This window comes from Pituophis catenifer, unplaced genomic scaffold, assembly GCF_029215685.1.
Source record: "Pituophis catenifer annectens isolate HBS135680 unplaced genomic scaffold, rPitCat1.0.hap2 SCAF_8, whole genome shotgun sequence".
Taxonomy (NCBI): Eukaryota; Metazoa; Chordata; class Lepidosauria; order Squamata; family Colubridae; genus Pituophis; species Pituophis catenifer.
The window spans coordinates 2,754,932-2,775,220 of NW_027256888.1; the positions used below are offsets into that span (position 1 = coordinate 2,754,932).

Sequence of the window (20,289 nt, forward strand, 5' to 3'; positions counted from 1 at the left end):
CTGGGCACAATGAAGAATGTATCTGCTGAACAAAAACTCCGCCCTGGAGACAGGAAGGGAATCCGGCCAGTAAACACTCGGCTCCATTCAGTTGCCCAGGCGCCACCTCGCAAGGGAATTATGGGGTCATTAAAAAAAGATGATGATTCTATTTTTCATTTTATTTATCCCTGCAGACCCCCATTTTTTTTTTTCTCCCTGAGAATGACTGATGAGCGTCTCCACAGACGTTATGGCTGAGTGGGCGGCCATACAAATCCCGACCCCCACCCCCAGTCACATGAGGTGGGTTAGGGCTGAGAGATAAGGGCTGATGACTCGAAGACCCGTAGGGAGGCAGACTAAACCTCGGCCTTCCGCTGTCGACCAGCCCAGATGACGCCACGGTTTACCTGCACGGACGCCGCTAAAAGCATTTCCACACGACGGCAAGCCAGGGTGTCGACCATGTGAGCCAGCACACGGAAGGGAGTCGAGAGAAGCTTGTCCACGTACAAGACCAGCACAGCTCCTGACTGGCTCAGGTGGATCCCCTCCAAACACTGCAGGGTCTTCTTCACCGCTGTCGGCTGAAACCGGGAAGAAAAATATCTTTTTTAGAGTCTTTTTTGTTTTCCAGGCTAATCAAAAGTATAAAAAACATCTCATCAATCTAACACAAGGGTCGGCAATCGTAAACACTCCGAGAGCCATTTGGACCCGTTTCCCACAGAAAAGAAAACACCGGGAGCCACAAAAACCTTTCCCGTGCCTATTTCTTGAGCGGCCATAAAACTAGCATATGTAGTTGAATTAAATGTTCTGTTTTCTTCTGAAACTTTTATTTTCTTGGATTTATCCATGGTTAGCCTACCGGGGGTCGAAAAGCTCAAAAAATGCGGGCAGGTGTTGCACACTGGTGGTTGTGACACATATTTTGAGTGACAGGGAGCTGCAGCAGAGGGATGAAAGAGCCACATGCGGCTCCAGAGCCGCAGGTTGCTGACTCCTGACTTAACAGGTTCCTTTTTAAAATCAGCTGAACCTCCGTGGCTTTTTCTTACCCGCATAGATTTCACACGAATTTGGCCCCCCCAAAAAACCCCCATTTTCTGGGGATTAAGAGGAACAGGTTGAGCCTCTGGATGAAGTCTGCAACAGACTCTCATCTGTTCAGAAAATCTGCCGTGGTGATGCAGGTAGTCCTCGACTTAAGAGCATAACTGAGCCAGAATCATTTCTGTTGTTAAGCGAGCCAGTTGTTAAGTGAATGTTGCCCCCGTTTTACGACCTCTCTCGCCACAGTTGTTAAGTGAATCACTGCGGGTTATTAAAGTTAGTGACACGCTTGCTAAGTGAATCGGGATTTCCCCGTTGACTTTGCTTATTGGAAGGTCACAAAAGAGGGATCGAGTGAGCCCGGGATGCTGCAGCGGTCATAAATATGAGTCACTCACTAGCACCGATGATGTTACCTAATTGGTAATTGGCGTGGCCAATTTTTTTTTTTTTTTTTTTTACTTTTAAAACCATTTTTTCTACAACCTCTTTGGCGAAGAGGTTGTAAAAAAAAATGCTTTCAAAAGGCTCTGACGATCCCAGCTGAATTGCCTGATCGGCAGAGGCTTTTTTTTCTTTTAAATGCCTCTGATGATCAGGCAACTCAGCTTGGATCATCAGAGGCATTTAAAAGAAAAAAAATTCTTTTAAAAGCCTCTGACGATCCCAGCTGAGCTGCGCGATCATCAGAGGCTTTTTTTTTTTAACTTTTAAAAGCATTTTTTCGGCCGAAGAGGTTGTAGAAAAAATACTTTTAAAAGTAAAAAAAAAAAGCCTCTGATGATTGTGCGGCTCAGCTGGGCATGGGTGGGGGGCAGGGATTTTTGCTACAGGTTCTCCGAACCACTCGCCTTCATCGCTACCGTCTGAACCGGGAGCATTTCATCCCTGGACTGGAAGCTAAAACATATGAAGAACAGTTGCAGGAACTGGGCTTGGCTAGTCTAGAGAAGAGAAGGACCACATGATAGTAGCTTTCCAATATTTGAGGGGCTGCCACAGAGAGGAGGAGGGGGGTCAAGCTATTTTCCAAGGCACCTGAAGGCCAGACAAGGAATAATGGATGGAAACTGATCAAGGAGAGATTCAACTTGGAAATAAGGAAGAATTTTCTGGCAGTGAGAACAATCAACCGATGGAACAGAAGTTGCCTTCGGAAGTTGTGGCAGCTTCATCGCTTGAGACTTTCAAGAGATTGGACTGCCCTCTGTTGGAAATGGTGTAGGGTCTCCTGCTTTGGCAGGGGGTTGGACTAGATGACCCACAAGGTCCCTTCCAACTCTGTTAATCTGTTAAAATATGTTAAGAGTCAACATAGATTCCTGGCAACTGTTTACAGAGACCCATGCAGTTCTCTGGGCCAGAATCCAGAAGTGGCTTTCTCTTGTCTTCTACTTAGCGCTGAGAGAGAGGGACCGGCTCAAGATCGGGCACCCCGCTGGCCTGCTTCATGCCTCAGGCAGAATTAGAACTCATGTCTCCCAATTTTTTAACCAGGACAGTAGACCGACTCATTTGCAATGGCCAAACGATCAACAGACGCATCTCCTGTTTCGGTAACCTCAATATTTGAAGGACGTTGTTACCTTTAAAGATGCAAAAAAAAATTTTTACCTCAGGAAAATTGAGGTGTGTTGGGCAGGAGAAAAATCATCAAGGGAAAAGAAATCACGAGAACCAAAGCAAAGAACTTACGGAGGCGAAGTTCTCACATCGTGACTGAATAGCCTGGATGAAAAGTCCGCTCGCCGCCGAGTTTCTGTGAATGGCGCTTATGAAATCCTGGACGGGAGGTTCGTGAGACAGGCTGATGAGTTCTTGGACATGATTGACGGTCAGCCAGGTTAAGTGCTCGGAGTCGTGCAGGTTTTGGCACTGTGGAAAGAAATGGAATGGATTCACTCGAGCGGAAGAGACAACAGGGTGTCATGGAAACAGACGTGGGATTCAGCCGGTTTGGGCGATCAGCCGGTTTGGGCAAACCGATTGTAGCAATCTGTGCCATCCTATTTAGCTACGTTTTCTAAGCCGCAGACATGCGTGAGAACCCGGCGTACAAGCAAAGCGCTGAACACGCTCACATTTTCGGCGAATCGGTTGCTAAATTACGGGAAGCCCACCTCTGCATGGAAGGCTCCTCCAAAGTCCCAGAAGGCAGGACGAGGAGCAACGGACGGAAGCCGATCAAGGAGAAAAGCGACCGAGAACTAAGGAGGAATTTCCTGACAAGTCAGAACAATTAACCAGCGGAACAACCTGCCTCCAGAAGTTATGGATGCTCCAAAAATGGAGGCTTTTAAGATATTCTCAGACAGAAACCCAGAAACAAACATGGACCCCGAATTTCCTTGTGTTCCGGTTGCATCCTGGCCTCAACCGGGAGGCCTTTCAAACATTGACTGACGTTCTGATCACCTCGTGGCTGGGTTACTGCAATGCATTCTACCTGGGGCTGCTCCTTGAAGGCCGCCTGGAAGCTACGGCCAGCGGCGCGCAAGGAGAACTGAACCAAGATGCTTTTTTTTTTCCAAGAGGCAACTGGACTTTCTTGTTTTTATTTGAAGCTGTTTCGCTTCTCACTGCAAGAAGCTTCTTCAGCTCCGACCGGATGGTGTGGAATGAAAGGATTGATACTCCTTGCAGACAGCTGGTCATTTGCATCCTTTTAGTGAGTCGTTAAGGTGACCTTGTCTGTGTTCTCAGGGTCCAAGTGGCCTAAATGACTCTCTAAAACAGGGGTGTCAAACTCGATTTCTTTGAAGGCCGCATCAGGGTTGTGTTTGACCTTGGGGGGGGTCAAGGGGGCGTGGTCAGGGTGGGTGTGGCTAGCTCGAAGTCACTCGTGTCAGGGGTACCTGTGGAGGCCTGAGTGCTCTGATTTCGGCTGTGACGGAAATGAGTGAGCTCTGTTTTCGGCTGTGACGGCTTCCTGCAACCCTCTGCCAGCGAAAACGGAGCTCGGGAGGGCCGCCAACAGCCTTCCCGAGCTCCGTTTTCACTGGCAGAGGCACCACGGGCTGGTCCTTTGTTGTTTCCACAAAGGCGGCCCCACGGGCCAGATCTAAGCACCCCGTGGGCCGCTTGGAGGTTTGATTCAGAATCCAAGTGGCCTCAACGACTCGCTAAAAGGATGCAAATGACCAGCTGTCTGCAAGGAGTATCAATCCTTCCATTCCTCACCATCTAGTCAGAGCTGAAGAAGCTGCTTGGATGAGAAGTGAAATGTCTTCAAAAGAAAAACCAGAAAGTCCAATTGAAAAAAAAAACAAACACCTTTGGGACAAATCTGACCCGGATGACTGAGAATCTCCATAGATATTTGAGCTCACGGCCCTCCCAGTTGCCTGTCACTTCCCAGGTGCAATTTATGACGCCGGCTGCTACGGTTATTTAAAAACCCTTTATGAGAGAGCCGAAAACCTGAAAGTGTTAAAAATTTATTTATTTTATTTTATTAAATTTTTATACCGCCCTTCTCCCGAAGGACTCAGGGCGGTGTACAGCCAGAAATAAAACCACGACAATATAAAAATTAAAAGCAGTTTAAAACAATTAAATAAATTGGCCGAAAACTCTAATAAAACAACCCATTAAAATAGTAAAATATTATTCTAATTTAGGCCAGCCCTGCTTGTTGGAATAATAATGTTTTTAGGGCGCGACGAAAGGTACGCAGGTCGGGAATCCTACGAATCTCCGGGGGCAGCTCATTCCAGAGGGTAGGGGCCCCCACAGAGAATGCTCTCCCCCTGGGGGTCGTCAGCCGACATTGCCTAGCTGACGGCACCCGGAGGAGCCCCTCTCTGTGGGAGCGTACCGGTCGATGGGAGGCTATCCCAGCTTGGATGGTTATTTGCACAAAAAAAAAGAAAAAAAAAAAGGCGAGGGGAAAAAAAGAAAAAACAAAATAGGCTGGAAGATGAGTCACTAAAGGCGACAGAAAAACGGACACCGCCTGCGATCCTCGGCGCTTACCACGTAGTCACAGAAAAGGATGAGGGATCCTTTCCTCACGATCTCGCGGTTGCAGATGCTGAGCTTGGAGCCGCCGTCTTCTTCGTGGGGATCCCCGCTGGGTTGAGGGCTGAGCAACTTAGCGCCTGACAGACTCTGCCTTCTGGAAAGAGAAGGAAAGGGTTGGGTTTTTTTTTTAAACTACAAAATCTAGGAGTCAAGTTGCCAGAAAGAAATAAAGAAGAAACAGGTAGAACAGGGATCAGCAACCTGCGGCTCTGGAGCCGTGTGTGGCTCTTTCATCCCTCTGCTGCGGCTCCCTGTCGGTCAAAATATGCGTCACAACCGCCAATGTGCGACACCCGCCGGCACGTGATTTATTGAGCTTTTCAACCCCCGGTAGGCCAACCATGGATAAATCCAAGAAATGAAAAGTTTCAGAAGAAAACAGAACGTTTAATTCAACTACATAGGCTTAGTTTTGTGGCCGCTCAAGAAATAGTCAGGCACCGGAAGGGTTTTGTGGCTCCCGGTGTTTTCTTTTCTGTGGGAAACGAGTCCAAATGGCTCTTTTGAGGGTTTAAGGTTGCAGAGCCCTGAGGCAGAAGAATCTGGAAGGATCAAGGCAGTCGGCTAGTAAGAAACTGATTCAGCGGCCAGGAACAGAACCGAAGGGCGACTGGCCAGCCTAAGGTCAGCGAGTGACCATCAGGTTCTTCAGTTATTCAGACTGGGTATATAGTCACAGTGTCCCAAAGGTCACGTGATCCCCTTTTGCGACCGTCTGACGAGCAGGACGAAGCCGGATTCGCTTTACAAACTAACAGAGTCGCCGTATCAGTGAGATGGGCGGCATGAAAATTTAATGAAATAAATTTGATTAAAATATACATATACACATACACCCACCCAGGCGATCAGCATCATCTCCTTTTAACAGCCCCATAATCCCTTGGGGGGGGGAGGGATGGAGTCTGGGCAACTGAATGGAGCTGAGTGTTTTACTGGCCAGATGCCCTTCCTGTCACCAGTGCGGAGTTTTGTTCGGCAGATACATTCTCATTTGTACTCAGAAAGATAAATATCTGTCTCTACCTAGGATTGAACTCACGGCCTCCTGATTGTGAGGCGAGAGCTCGAAGTCTAGGCCACCGCACCCCAGGCGATGCCATGGCTTCATTCTCAATCCATCCGACAGCATCGAACCAACACATTCTAGAATTTAGGGGTTGACAAAAGAAAAGGCTGCACTGTTTGTATTTTTGTACCTCTGGAAACAAACCCTGCTGAACAATATAAATGAATCCAGAGGTGGGTTTCACATATTTTTACCGCCGGTTCGCTGCGCACCGAAAATGTGAGCATGTGCCTGCTTGCTTCACGCGTGTGCCTTCCGAGCATGCGCCCGGCCTTCTGCACTTGTGCTTTGCTTGCACGCATGCCCACGGCTTAAAAACCCTTAGCTAAATAGGACGGCATAGTGCCAGGATGGATGGGTGGGCAGGCCCACCGCAGTCGCCACTACCAATTCGCCCAAACCGGCTGAATACCACCACTGAATGTATCCCAAACTTACATCTGGCTTCTACCCGAATGACTTCTTGGCCAAAATGTCCCACTCAGCTGTAGCAATGAAGACACCACAGGGGAAGGGGGGTGGAAACTGCCCAGTGGTAGGTTTCACATTGTTACTACCGGTTCGCCCCATGTGCGGACACTCCCTTCCTGCGCGCATCCGGTTTGAACGCATTGCTCACGCGCACACCTTCCGCACATGTGCCTGGCCTCAAAAATGTGCCTAAATAGGATAGCATAGAGCTGGGGCATGTGAGCAGGCCCATCCGCGATTTCTGCTACCAGTTCGGGCGAATCAGGGTGAACCGGCTGAATACCACTTCTGGAACTAACCCCACGGAACCTCGGGGTTCCTTTACAATGAGACTTTCCAGATGATCGAGTTCTTCAGAAATGTTGTGGCTCCGTTGCCTGAGCCTGGGCTATCGACAGATGCAGACTCTGAGAGTGAGGGAGAGGAGTTGGCAAGGCCTCCCTCTCCAGGACCCTCCTCTCTGGCAATGCCTCCGGAGGACACCGAAGGCCAAAAGATAGGTTCAGAGCCAAGCATGTCCCCGCAGCCACAGGTGGACAGTGACGAAGGAGATAAGTGCTGGCTGGACCCTCGCCAGAGGCGCAGGGAGAAGCGTGCGCAGCAGAGGGGATGGCGTGCCAGAGATTAGCTAAATCACTGGACCACACCTCACAGGGTATAAATGTGGGTGTGGTGGCCGGTTCACTTTGTGACGAGCAAAAACTGGAAATAATCCATGATTTCTGCATTACTGGACTTTGCCTGCTTTATTGGACTGCATTTGGATTAATCCTTGTATTGTTGAAACTCTGCCTGTTTTATCGGAATGCTGGCAGTCTAATCTTTGTTTTGTGTGAGTAAAGTCTTAAATTGGCAGCTAGCCACTGGGTTGCCGCCAGCTTTATCTTCAAAGAGTTTTGTCGTGTGGCTTATTAACTCCGGGCCGTCTGTGGGGGTGCGTGTGTGGTACGGGGACAGAACAAGAAAGGAAGGTGAATTTTGAAAGGCGAGGAGGAAAACAAGACCTTTTCGTATTAGCCCGCTAAAATCAGAATCGGAGGAAGCTTTCAGGAGGGAAAGAGTTTTTGAAATCTACATAGGAGGGACATTTACACGAGAAATAAGACTTGTAAAGCAAAGGGCAGAGTTTGAAATCACTAAGACACATCCACTCTGGGCCGAGGAGGAGACCTGAAGACCTTAAAAACAGAAATGGTGTAGGGTCTCCTGCTTGAGCGGGGGGTTGGACTAGATGACCTATAAGGTCCCTTCCAACTCTGTTCATCTGTTAAAAACAGACTTACTTCGGGGTCTGATGAACTTCGGACCACCAGCTGGAATTGGTGTAGTTAACAAGCAGCAGGATCTGACACCAGAGAAGCACCAGGGATGGGTGCGTGGCTATCATGGACTTGACAAGATCGTTTAATCTTTCGAGGGTGTAGAAATGAAGACCGTGCGGTCCATTCTCGGTAAAAATCTTGGTCGCCGCAGCCGTGATTCTTCGGAACATCCCTGAAAGACCGAAACGATGGAAAAAAAACATCGTTATCAAATCAGTCCCAACCGATAGCTTGGGGTTCCCGCTGAAATATTACATACAGGTAGTCCTCGAATTACAACCGCAAAAATCGAGCCCCCCAAACGTCTGTTGCTTGCCGAGACAGTCGTTAAGGGGAGTTTTGCTCTGTTTGACCACCTTCCTCGCCACAGTTGTTAAGTGAATCGCCGCAGATGTTTTAAATTAGCAACACGGTCGTTAAGTGAATCCGGCTTCCCCGTGGACTTGGGCTTGTTTGGAAGGTCGCAAAAGGGGGATCGCGTGTCGCCAAAGGGCACTGCAGCTGTCACAAGTGCGAGTCCGTTTGGGTCACGTGACTGTGGGAAGGCTACAATGGTTGCCAGTGTGAAAAACGGTCGTAAGTCATTTTATTTTCAGCGTCGTCGTAATTTTGAACGCTCTCATTACATGAACTGTTGTAAGTCGAGGACTACCTGTACAATCCACCCCCTCTGGTTTTTTGTTCAGCCGAATATCACTGGATGCTGTTTTTCTGAAATGAAAGGTTTTATCCTGTTGCCAAAATTTCATTGAGGGCCGCATCAGGGTTGTATTTGACCTTGGGGAGGGCTGGAGGGGCGTGGTCTGGGGGAGGTGATGAGGGTGGGTGTGGTCAGCTCAACGTCACTCGTGTCGGGGGGTGCCTGTGGGGGCCCGAGCGCAGCGCTCTGCTAGCAAAAACGGGCTCCCGAGCTCCGTTTTCAGCTGTGACAGCCTCCTGCAGCCCTCTGCCCGTGAAAATGGGCACTTGAGCTCCGTTTTCATCTGTGACAGCCTCCTGCAGCCCTCTGCCCATGAAAACGGGCTCTTGAGCTCCGTTTCCAGCTGCGATGGCCTTCTGCAACCCTCTGCCAGTGAAAATGGGCTCTTGACCTTCATTTTCAGCTGTGACAGCCTCCTGCAGCCCTCTGCTCGTGAAAACGGGCTCTTGACCTCTGTTTCCAGCTGTGACGGTCTCCTGCAGCCCTCTGCCAGTGAAAACGGGCTCCTGAGCTCCGTTTTCATCTGCGACAGCCTCCTGCAGCCCTCTGCCCATGAAAACGGGCTCTTGAGCTCCGTTTCCAGCTGCGATGGCCTTCTGCAACCCTCTGCCAGCGAAAATGGGCTCTTGACCTTCATTTTCAGCTGTGACAGCCTCCTGCAGCCCTCTGCTCGTGAAAACGGGCTCTTGACCTCTGTTTCCAGCTGTGACGGTCTCCTGCAGCCCTCTGCCAGTGAAAACGGGCTCCTGAGCTCCGTTTTCAGCTGTGACAGCCTCCTGCAGCCCTCTGCGCATGAAAACGGGCACTTGAGCTCCGTTTTCAGCTGCGATGGCCTTCTGCAACCCTCTGCCAGCGAAAACGGGCTCCTGAGCTTCGTTTTCAGCTGCGACGGTCTCCTGCAACTCTCTGCCAGTGAAAATGGGCTCTTGAGCTCCGTTTTCATCTGCGACGGCCTCCTGCAACCCTCTGCCAGTGAAAATGGCAGAGGGAGGACTCCTGAACTTCATTTTTGCTAGCAGAGGCACTGCGGGCCGGTCCTTTGCTGTTTCCAGGGCGGCTACACGGGCCAGATCTAAGCACCCTGCGGGTCAGAGATTGGCACCCCTAGACTAGGACAATTCACCACAACATACTCACCATGGCCAATTCACCATGACTAACTTGCTGTGAGACAACATGCCACAGCCAAGTCACCACAGCCCAACTCGCCACAGTCAAACTCTCTATGAGACAACTTGCCACGGCCAACTTGCCTCGGAACAGCTCTCCATGGGGCAAGACTTACACTAATATCGAAGAAATGGTGGAACAGAATCATGAAAGAAAAGACGCCGAAGGAGGGACAAGACGAGGGGGAGAATGGCAAAAATTAATGTCTCAATTCTTTCAGCTAATTAAATTGAATCGTTGAATTGCCCTGTGGCAAGTTGGCCAATGTCAAGTTGGCTGCCGCACAATTGATCACGGCAAGTTGGCCGTTGTCCCATTCCGTTCTGCCAGGGGGAGACGCTGCCCGGGGACCCCACGGCTAGCTTGACCCTTCCTCCCTTCAGGTAAAGGGGCAAGAAGAAGGGGGTTGAGTAGTACCTGATTTGAAGGTATGAATTAAGCACATGAGAAGGGTGCCCAGTTCCTGGCAGTAGAAGGTGTGTTGCTGTTCGCTCGTCTCCACGTTCAATTGTTTGCTGGCGATATCTTCCAGAAGAATCCCCACCAACTGGATGAGGAATCTAGAAAGAAATGACAATGACAATAAAGTTATTATTATCACTGATATAGATATATATATGTCTTTGGTTATTCGGGTCTTCTCCCACGTAAAATTGGAAGTGTCTTGGCGACGTTTCGACGAAGTCTCATTCGTCATCTTCAGGCTGGTGTTCTCGGCTTCGTGCTTTCCTTTGCTCCTGGAAGCACGAAGCCGAGAACACCAGCCTGAAGATGACGAATGAGACTTCGTCGAAACGTCGCCAAGACCAAAGACCTACATACAAACACCCGTGAAAACCTGAGAATACATATATATATACATATATACATATATACATATATATAAATACATATATACATATATACATATATACATATATATATATATATATATATATATATATATATATATATATATATATATATAATTTTATGGTACAACTAAAAAAAAAAGTGTTATTAGCTAGTTTTAGAAAATACACTTTTCCCAAAAGCTTTCCACAATTTTGGCCACGACTGTAGAGGCCAAGCGTGAAGCTCAGAAAAAAGCAAAAAAAGGACTTTGCAAAACGGAGGGGGGAAAAAAAAACCCTGATATGCACAGCCAGCCCTGCGGTTACATCCATCTTCTTGGCCTTCTCCAAGGTTTACATTGATGATACAGATAGTCCTCGACTCACGAAAGTTTGCTTAGTGTCCGTTCGAAGTTACGGCGGCGAAGGGGACCGAGGGCCGTTTTGCACACTTACAACCTTTGCACCACCTCCGTGGTCAGGCTATCCGAATTCGGACGCATGGCAACTGACTCGTGGCCCGTGTGTGTGTGTGTGTGTGTGTGTGTGTGTGTGTGTGTGTGTGTGCGTCACGTGATCCTCTTTTGCGAACTTCGGACAAGCAAAGTCCATGGGGGAAGCCGGATCCACTTAACGACCATGTTACTGACTCAACAACTGCCGTGATTCACTTAAGAACGGTGGGAAGGAAGAGTGGTAAAACGGGGCAAAATTTCATTTAAAAATGTCTCGCTTAGCAACAGAAATGGTCGTCGTAAGTCGAGGGCTACCTGTATATATTTTCCTCCATTCCTTATCTCAGAGCCTTTATCTCTCTCTTCTTCTTCTTTTTTTTTAATGGTTTAAAAAATAAATAAATAAATAAATAGCAGGCTCTTATGAGCAACCTATACCTGGAAAAGGTCTCTTCGGGAAGAAAGCGATCTTGCTCATCCGTGGAGGTTTCCTGAGTGGGAGGAACTTTGCTTTCCCCGTTCCGCAGCCGGTTGATTGTTTGGCAAGAGATGAGATACGGGGAAAAGGAGAGCTCTTGGATGCGGGAGAGGACGATGTCTTCGGTGGACTGGGAAATCAAGACCCGCAGAATAGCCAGAATGCCAGAGACCCATAACTGAACGGTGCTCACTGAAGCCTATTGAAAAGGGAGGGGGGAGGGGAGGAGAAGCAGACAAAGTATTCATTATTTAAATTAGTCCTTCCCTCCCTCCCCTCTTTCTCCCCTTCCCTTCCCTTCCCCTTTCCTTCTCCTTCCTTCCCTTCCTCTCCCCTTCCTTTTCCTTTCCTTTTCCATCCTCCACTCTCCTTCCCCTCCAGTCACCTTTCTCTCCCCTTCCCCTTTCCTTCCTCCCCTTCCCTCCTTCCCTCCCCTTCCCTTCCTCTCCCTTCCTTCCCCTTCTTTCCTTCCCTTTCTACCCTCCCCTCTCCTCCCCTTCTTCTCCCCTTCCTTCACACTTCACCTTCCCTTCCCCTTCCTCTCCCTCCCCTCCCCTTCCTTCCTTCTTTCCTTCCCTTTCTACCCTCCCCTCTTCTTCCCCCTCCCCTTCCTCTCCTTTCCCTTCTCTCTCCTTCCTTCCCTTTCTTTCCTTCCCTTTTCCCTTCCCTTTCTACCTTCCCCTCCCCTCCCCTTCCTCTCCCCTTTCCTTCCCCTCCCCTCTTCTCCCCTTCCCATTCCACCCTCCCCCTCCCCTTCCATTCCTTCCTCTTCGTTCCTTCCCTTTCTACCCTCCCCTTCCTTCCCATTTCACCCTTCCCTCTTCTTCCCCCTCCCCTTCCTCTTCCTTCCCTTCTCTCTCCTTCCTTCCCCTTCTTTCCTTCCCTTTTCCCTTCCCTTTCTACCATCCCCTCTCCCCTTCCCTTCATCTCCCCTTTCCTTCCCCTCCCCTCTTCTCCCCTTCCCATTCCACCCTCCCCTTCCCACTTGTTCATTTGCCCAAAGGAAGGCAGTTCCTTTGTAACACCCCTGCCCTTGGCAGCTTAGCCATTTCCTTCCCCGCCGCCTGCCTACGAAGCGAAGGGGGCTTGAGACCCAGATGCCCTTCTGGAGGGGGCATCAGCAGAGGGGCCTTGGCTGCTAAGCACCCGGGCAGCTATGGACCGAATCGGATTTATACCCCGCTTTTCGGCAGGAGCTGAAGGCGCCAGGCAGGCTGCTCCTGTTGTCCTCCCCACAACACCCTTGCAAGGAGAGGGAACTTCCAGACCCAAATCCTTAACCCCCGGACACCCCAGGAAAAGAAAGAGGGCAGTTGGGGACGTCCTGAGCCCGGACAGCGAGGCCTTCTTCCCTCTCGCTGAGCAGCTTCTTGGCTGGATGCCTCTCCCCCCCCCCCTCCTTACCATGGTGCTGGGCGTCACAAACATGCTCCTCAGCGGCATGTCCACCGGGCGCAGGGCGGAAGGCGCCAGGATCTCAAACAAGGTATTCAAGATCCCCAGGGCTTCGTGGGAATCTATTTGCATCTGGGGAGGGTTAAAACAAACCGACAAACACAATGGGGTCAACAACGGCTGCAATCGAGTCCTTTCAGAGGCTTTTATTCTGAAGGACTATCTGTACTCTGTTCAATCTCCTTTCTTTGGTATTGGTATGTAGATTAACCTCTTCCGATCTTTTGATTATGGTGTCATTCTCCAGATTTGTTAGCATAGTTTAGTTAGAACCTTTACTGATTCTTCTTGTGTTGCTTGCCATATTATTTTAGATAAAAGCCTTTTAGAGGCTTTTTTTTCTGAAGCTCTGTTTGGAGGCTTCTTTCAGCCTCTGAAACCTCCGTTTGAGAAGCTGGGCGGGGCTACATTCGGAGTATAAGACGCACCCAGATTTTCGCCCTCTTTTTGGGGAGGGGAAAAGGTGTGTCTTATACTCTGAAAAATACGGTGTGCGTATATAAATATATATATATAAATAAAAGAAAATGCCAGGGCAGCTTCTCTACACGCTGCGTGGCCAGGCGCGTGGCCTGATGTCCATCAGGCGCCTGGAGAGAGCTTAGCCGCTCTACACCAGGCCCCGATTCCTAAGAGGCGGAATGGAAAAGGAAGTTTTTGCTCCGTGCAGAAAGAGGGAATATCTTCATCGATGGCTACCTGTGACCAAAGGTAAACCCTCACCTGTTGTTTGGCCAGCATTGGCAGGATGATGTCGGCTACCTGTCGCGACAGCCTCTTCCATTTCTCTTCATTCTCTCGGTGACACTGTTGCAGCACAAGGATGAACATCTCCAGCACCTGCCAGCAAAGAAGAAAACCAATAGCCATAGCCCTTAGATTTATATACCGCTTCACAGGGCTTTAGAGCTCTCTCTAAGCACTTTAGAGTCAGTCTCTTGCCCCCAACAATCTGGGTCCTCATTTTACCGACCTTGGAAGGACGGAAGGCTGAGTCAATTGATTCAGGATTGATGTTCTGCCCCAGCTATGGATCCCAAAGAACACAGCACACACATTTAAATTTACTAAAATAACTCAGTCTTTTCCAAACAAAGGCTGTTAATAAACTTCCTTAACAGACTATAAGAAAACAAAGATAAAGTAGTCACAATCTTACTAAGGTTGGCACAAAGCCCAGAAGCAATTTGTAGAGAATCCAAATGCGAAGTAGAGTGAACTAAAGTTGTTCCCTACAACTTGCTGCAATCGGCGTTCCTCCTTAAATAGGCTAAGGGAGTGGCCAATTAGCCCCAAGCCTTACTCTCGAGGAGACCTCCTCCTGAGGAGCCACTCCTGCCTTTTGGCAGCTCTGCGCGCCCGTGCATCGAGAAGAGGCTCCTCCTCTTCCTCCTCTTCACTTATGGGAGCTTCTGAAGGCCCTGGCTGAATCCCTGCCTCTGGCACCACATCTTCTCCAGCCTCCTCATTGTCTGACTCGGGTGCCAGCTGCACAGGCTGCTGGCGCAGCACCACACCAGCCTCCTCGCTGTCAGAATCAGCTACAATCTGCACAGGCTGCTGATGGGCCACAACAATTGAACTGCTGGCAGTGTGTAGAGTCAGCCTACAATACTGCATTCTAATCGGAAGGAAGGAAGGAAGAGCAGTGGAAATCTATGGGCCAGTCCTCGGGACGGAAGAGCCACCGCTGCTAGCGAAGCCTCACCCTAGCTCTGGGGATCAAAGGCAGGGGGCGGAGATGAATAGATGTGGCAGGCAAATATTCATCTCCCAGCTGGATGGACTTATTAGTCTGCGGTGAGTCTGGCGCTCCTAATAAAGGAATCATTGCTTCAACTACAGGGGGTTTGTCGTGTTTGGGAGCCTGGTCAGATCACCTCCAGTCCAATCACTCAGACAGGCAGGCTCAGCGTGTTTGCAATAAAATCCGCCATCTGGGAATTGTGAGGATGTTCAGAGACACAGGTGAGCAACCGCGGGGTTTACCTGGTGATACTGGATGAGCCGCAACAACATCGAGACCACGACTTCCTTCTGGGTTTCTAATTCTTTGCCGGCATCGGCTTTATTCGCTCCTCTTAAGATGAAGAGATCGTGGACAATGGGCTGCAGAGCCGGGATTGCTAAAGAAAAACAAAATCAGGGCTCGCTTTTCAGCCGGGAGATCGCTTGACAAAGAAGAAGAAGAAAAAAAACAAAAACCAGAAGACGCCGTCGCTTTAAATTGACAAGCCAAGAAGCAGCTGCTGGAAGGAGGTTTTTACTTGCAGAAGCAAAGTGACATTCAGCCGTTCGTTTCTGGGTCAGCTGAACAACAAACTGGATAAGAGGAGTGAATTCTTATATGGTTCTGTGTTTTTGAAGTTTTGGGGTTTGTACAACATGGGCTTTGTGTTTCTTAAAAGGTTTGGGCGATTTCCATTGTGAAATATCCTGTCTTGAATGAATTTTCTGCCTGCTTGTAAATGGAGCTGAACTTCCAGCTTCCACTTTCTATTATCTCTAAGCACCGGTAGCTGTTGTTTTCTTACAAAGTTTCCTTTATGCAGCTGGCAGGAATGTGGAATAAGCCTCAGGCAGGTTCGTTTGTTAGCAGCTTTATTTTTCCTTGCTTTTCTGGGAGCCTTTTCTTATGAGTAATATTTTATTTGGGGAAATGAAGAGGGGGGGAGTTTGATTCCTTCCCAGAGCAGGTTAGTGGGGGTGGGGAGGGAATGGGGATTTTGCAGTATCCTTCCCCTGTCCCGCCCACCATGCCATGCCCACCAAGCCACATCCACAGAACCGTAGTAAAAATTTTTAAACCCCACCACTGATGTGAAGGCGTTAAAGTTTAACTAAAGAATCATGCCGAAGAACAATTTCCCCTACTGTAGAATCAGGGTCTCAACAAATGACATTTTGACGTCTTCTGATGTTATTAATCGACATATTCAATTTAAAGTGACACAAATTTCAAAGTCTCCAATATTTACATTGGCTTTCATTGTTTCTTAGCCTTTGCTCCTTTTTTCCAGAGTTATTATCTGTCAACCTCATAAAAGGCTCTGGAAAGTCAGTTTTATGGTATTTCCATAGAAATATATCTTTACGCAGAAAGATATACTGGGGGTATATTTGAAAGTGTGTGTGTGTGTGAGAGAGAGAGAGAGAGAGAGAGAGAGAGAAAGAGGAAGGAGAGAGGGAGGGAGAGGGAGAGAGAGAGGGAGAGGGAGGGAGAGGGAGGGAGAGGAAGAAGAGAGGGAGAGGAAGGAAGAGAGAGAGGAAGGAGAGAGAGGGAGAGGGAGAGGGAGGGAGGGAGAGGGAGGAGAGAGAGAGGGAGAGGGAGGGAGAGGAAGGAGGGAGAGGGAGAGGGAGAGGGAGGGAGAGGAAGGAGGGAGAGAGAAAGGGAGAGGGAGAGGAAGGAGGGAAAGGGAGAAAGCAATAAAGATCCAGCAAAGTTGCAGCAGGACAATACACTTCATTGTAAATTTTAAGTGCCTGCCATATTTAGTAACTCCTCCTGTGAGGAGTTCAGTTCTATGACTTCTGATTTCCCGTTACCGTGTGTCACTGCTTTCCTTCCGCTGGCCATGATCCCGTCACAGAGCTGAATAATTTTAGGGATTCCAATGATCTGCTTGGAGTGGTAGCGCTCGTAAGACAACAACACCAGGAAGAAAAAGACACTCGGAATAATGGCCTCTGATTCCCTGTTAGGGAAAAAGAGAAAGAAAGAAAGAAAAAGACATGTTGGACTACCCTCTCAGCATCAGGAGAGGAGTATGAGTCGTTCCAAGAGCCATGGGGGTGCAGTGGTCAGAATGCAGCATTGCAGGCTAACTCTGCCCACTGTCAGCAGTTCGATCCTGACCGGCTCAAAGGTTGACTCAGCCTTCTGTCCTTCCGAGGTGGGTAAAGTGAGGACCCAGATTGTGGGGGCAAGAGGCTGACTCTGTAAACCGCTTAGAGGGGGCTGTAAAAGCACCGTGAAGCGGTATATTAGTTTAGGTTCTACTGCCCTCCCTCCTTCCTTTTCAATGAAGAAGAAGAAACAAGGTTCAGAATCGCTCGTTGGTGTTGAGCCTCCTTTTCACATAAATATATAAGGAAAGTCCCAGTCTGAGCTGGAATTTGTACCTGAATTGGCCGACTTCAATGTATTCAAACTGCTTCAGCACAAATCCAATAAATACCTGAAAGCCAAAAAGAAAAAAACACCCGGATTAATTTTGGCAAACATCGGCTGGGTACATTCTGACATTACCCCCATCAAATCGGAATGAAACAGACCGTGACATCTGATGAGAACAATAAACAGCTCATTACTGGGTGTTCGTTACTGCAAATCGTATTTTATGTCAACGGAAACAAAGCACAAAAGAAACGAACAGGACTTCAATTGTCAAATGTCTTTCATGTCATCTGGTCTTGTTTGGACAAGGATGGAGGCAAACTTTCTTTAGGTTTGAGATCCCAAAGAGAAAAAAAATTCTGCGTGCACAAATTTCCTTCCGCTGGGAATAGAGGAGTAGAATAGAATAGAATAGAATAGAATAAGAGAAGGAATAGAATAGAATAGAATAGAATAGAATAGAATAGAATAGAACAGAATAGAATAGAATTAGAGAAGGAATAGAATAGAATAGAATAGAATAGAATAGAATAGAATAGAATAGAATAGAATAGAAAATATGGAATGGAATGGGGTAGAGGAGAATAGAATAGAATAAGAGAAAGAATAGAATAGAATAGAATAGAATAGAATAGAATAGAATAGAATAGAATAGGAATTAGAGAAGGAATAGAATAGAAAATATGGAGTGGAATGGGGTAGAGGAGTAGAGTAGAATAGAATAGAATTAGAGAAGGAATAGAATAGAATAGAATAGAATAGAATAGAATAGAATAGAATAGAATAGAATAGAATAGAAAATATGGAATGGAATGGAATGGAATGGAATGGAATGGAATAGAATAGAATAGAATAGAATAGAATAGAATAGAATAGAATAGAATAGAATAGAATAGAATAGAAAATATGGAATGGAATGGAATGGAATGGAATGGAATGGAATGGAATGGAATGGAATGGAATGGAATAGAATAGAATAGAATAGAATAGAATAGAATAGAATAGAATAGAATAGAATAGAAAATATGGAATGGAATGGAATGGAATAGAATAGAATATGGAACAGAGCAGAAACTTGGCAGCTGTGATTTGATCTACCTATTGTGTTAGTCTTTACGCCTTTTTTGCCGTTGTTAAGTGAGTAAGCCACTTTGAACTTTTGTGGCACTTCCATAATACATTGCTATATTGTTTCAATCAAGTCTGTTATTAAAGCTTTAAATAGGTAGGTAGGTGTGGGAGGGGGGAAGAGAAAGCGGATTGTGTGACCCCGGGGGCATTGCAGCCGCCATAAACACGAGGCAGTGGCCAAGTGTCCGAATTTTCATCACGTGATCCCAGGGACGCTGCAATGGCGTGAAAAAGTACAAACTACAAAATGTGAAAAACAGACGTAAAGCCACTTTTTTTCGGTGCCGTTGTAACTTTTCAGGGTCGCTAAATGAACTGCTGTAAGTCGAGGAGCACGTGGACTCGGGTTATGAAATGGCTCCAGATGTCGCACTTTCTTTCAAGGTAACCACACCTTTCCATGAGCGCTGAAAGGGTTGAAGGGGACAGAATGTCACGAAAGACACAGACGGTTCGGTTTAACTGATTTAGTTCACTTGTGGCTACGCAGCAATTCTAGGCTGCTTCCTCTTTTGACGCCGCCCTTGGATTTTGCCAGTCCTTCTTCTCCCACGACAGGCCGCGATCCGGAGCACAGGGTGGATTGGCTGCAGAAGACGACGGACTGCAACAGAGGCTGAATACTCACTTGGTCGGAGTCCAGAAGACAATAGTTGACCCGCAGCTGGACGAGCTGGGCGAGAAGGTCCAAGACTTGTCTCTGCAGTTGTACGGACGTAGTGGTAGTGTACTGCTTTAGCGCTTTGATGACCAGCGGTTCAAACAGACGGATGTGATTGTGGATGATATTCTAAGGGAGAAAGAGAAGGACGGCAACTCAGCGGGACTCCGGGCGAAAAGCACAAAAGAATGCCCCTCCCCCATCTTCGCAGGCCCACTTCAAATCCCCCCCCACTGTAAGGGCAAGATCCAACAGACTCATGGGAAGTTCTGGGGGCGCCACCTTATCTTTTAAAGTGGCACCTTTCTTACTTCGATCTCTTACCCATGTAGTCCAGAAAACAAGGATTATCTGCAAGATGTTGTAGTTTTAGCAAGGGATTCCAGGTGGCAGATATTACCTACACCAGTGATAGCTAACCTTTTTGCCATTGCATGCCAGGAAGGGGGGCACGTGTGCGTGCGGGCGCACACCCATAATTATATGTGCCCCGCCCCCAAGCTCCTGTCACACGATGACCCGGTAGGCCTGTTTTTCTCTCTCACCAGACTCCAGAGCCTTTCTAGGAGTCTGGGGAGGGCGAAAATGGAAGTTGCCAAACCGGCAGTTTCTGACCTCTGGAGAGCCTCCGGGGAGATGGGGAAGGTCATTTTTGCCCTCCCTAAACTCCTAGAAAGGCTCTGGAGGCTGGGGACAGCAAAAAACGGCCCTTCCCCACCACCCCCAAGGTCCTCCGGAGGCAGGAAACAGCCTATTTCTCTACTTTCAGTGGGCCCAGAAGGTCCAAAAATCAGTTGGTTGGCGCATGGATGCGTGCCGGAACCATTTTTTCAGGAGTGGTGAGAGGTGAGATTCACAACGATTTATTTCAGGACTTTAGGCCAGGGGGGGTCTCCCAACCTGGCAGCTTTTAAGACTTGTGGATTTCAACCCTCAGAATTCCCCAGCCAATTTAACCAACATAGCTGGCTGGGGAATTCTGGGAGTTGAAGTCCACAAGTCTTAAAATTGCCTACGGTTGAAGAAAAATACCCTGCCCCAGTTAAATATTTGACGTATATCTCTTACAGTTATCTTTTTAAAAAATATATATATAGCAAGGAACATGTGTTTTGCATTTGTACCTTATCAGCACGGTGCTTGGCCATATTCGCGGTGCCAGTTTTCAGCTGCGCAGAAACCTTTTGCAATATGTCAAACCAGCTACGAAAGCAAATATTAATACAGGGTTAGGATTAGCATCCGTGATTCACACAACAATAAAAGCATTTTAAATGGAACTGGGCTAACAGGAGCAGCTTCTGCCAGGTATGTTCATTCGACAATGAAGCAACTTTGGGCTACGTCTGGTTTTATTTATTTTTAT

At 48.0% G+C, this 20,289-nt stretch overlaps 1 protein-coding gene across 1 annotated transcript in view; it reads right to left on the minus strand.

The window, feature by feature from the left end:
* The window catches only part of HTT (huntingtin), a 103,458-nt gene that overhangs the window by 36,317 nt on the left and 46,852 nt on the right, over window positions 1–20,289 (minus strand). Inside the window, 13 exon segments of the mRNA XM_070948925.1 lie at window positions 393–569; window positions 2,734–2,913; window positions 5,014–5,155; window positions 7,885–8,095; window positions 10,211–10,353; window positions 11,520–11,758; window positions 12,964–13,086; window positions 13,738–13,854; window positions 15,004–15,140; window positions 16,561–16,709; window positions 17,137–17,192; window positions 18,891–19,052; window positions 20,048–20,126. Coding sequence (XP_070805026.1) covers window positions 393–569; window positions 2,734–2,913; window positions 5,014–5,155; window positions 7,885–8,095; window positions 10,211–10,353; window positions 11,520–11,758; window positions 12,964–13,086; window positions 13,738–13,854; window positions 15,004–15,140; window positions 16,561–16,709; window positions 17,137–17,192; window positions 18,891–19,052; window positions 20,048–20,126 — 1,915 coding nt within the window.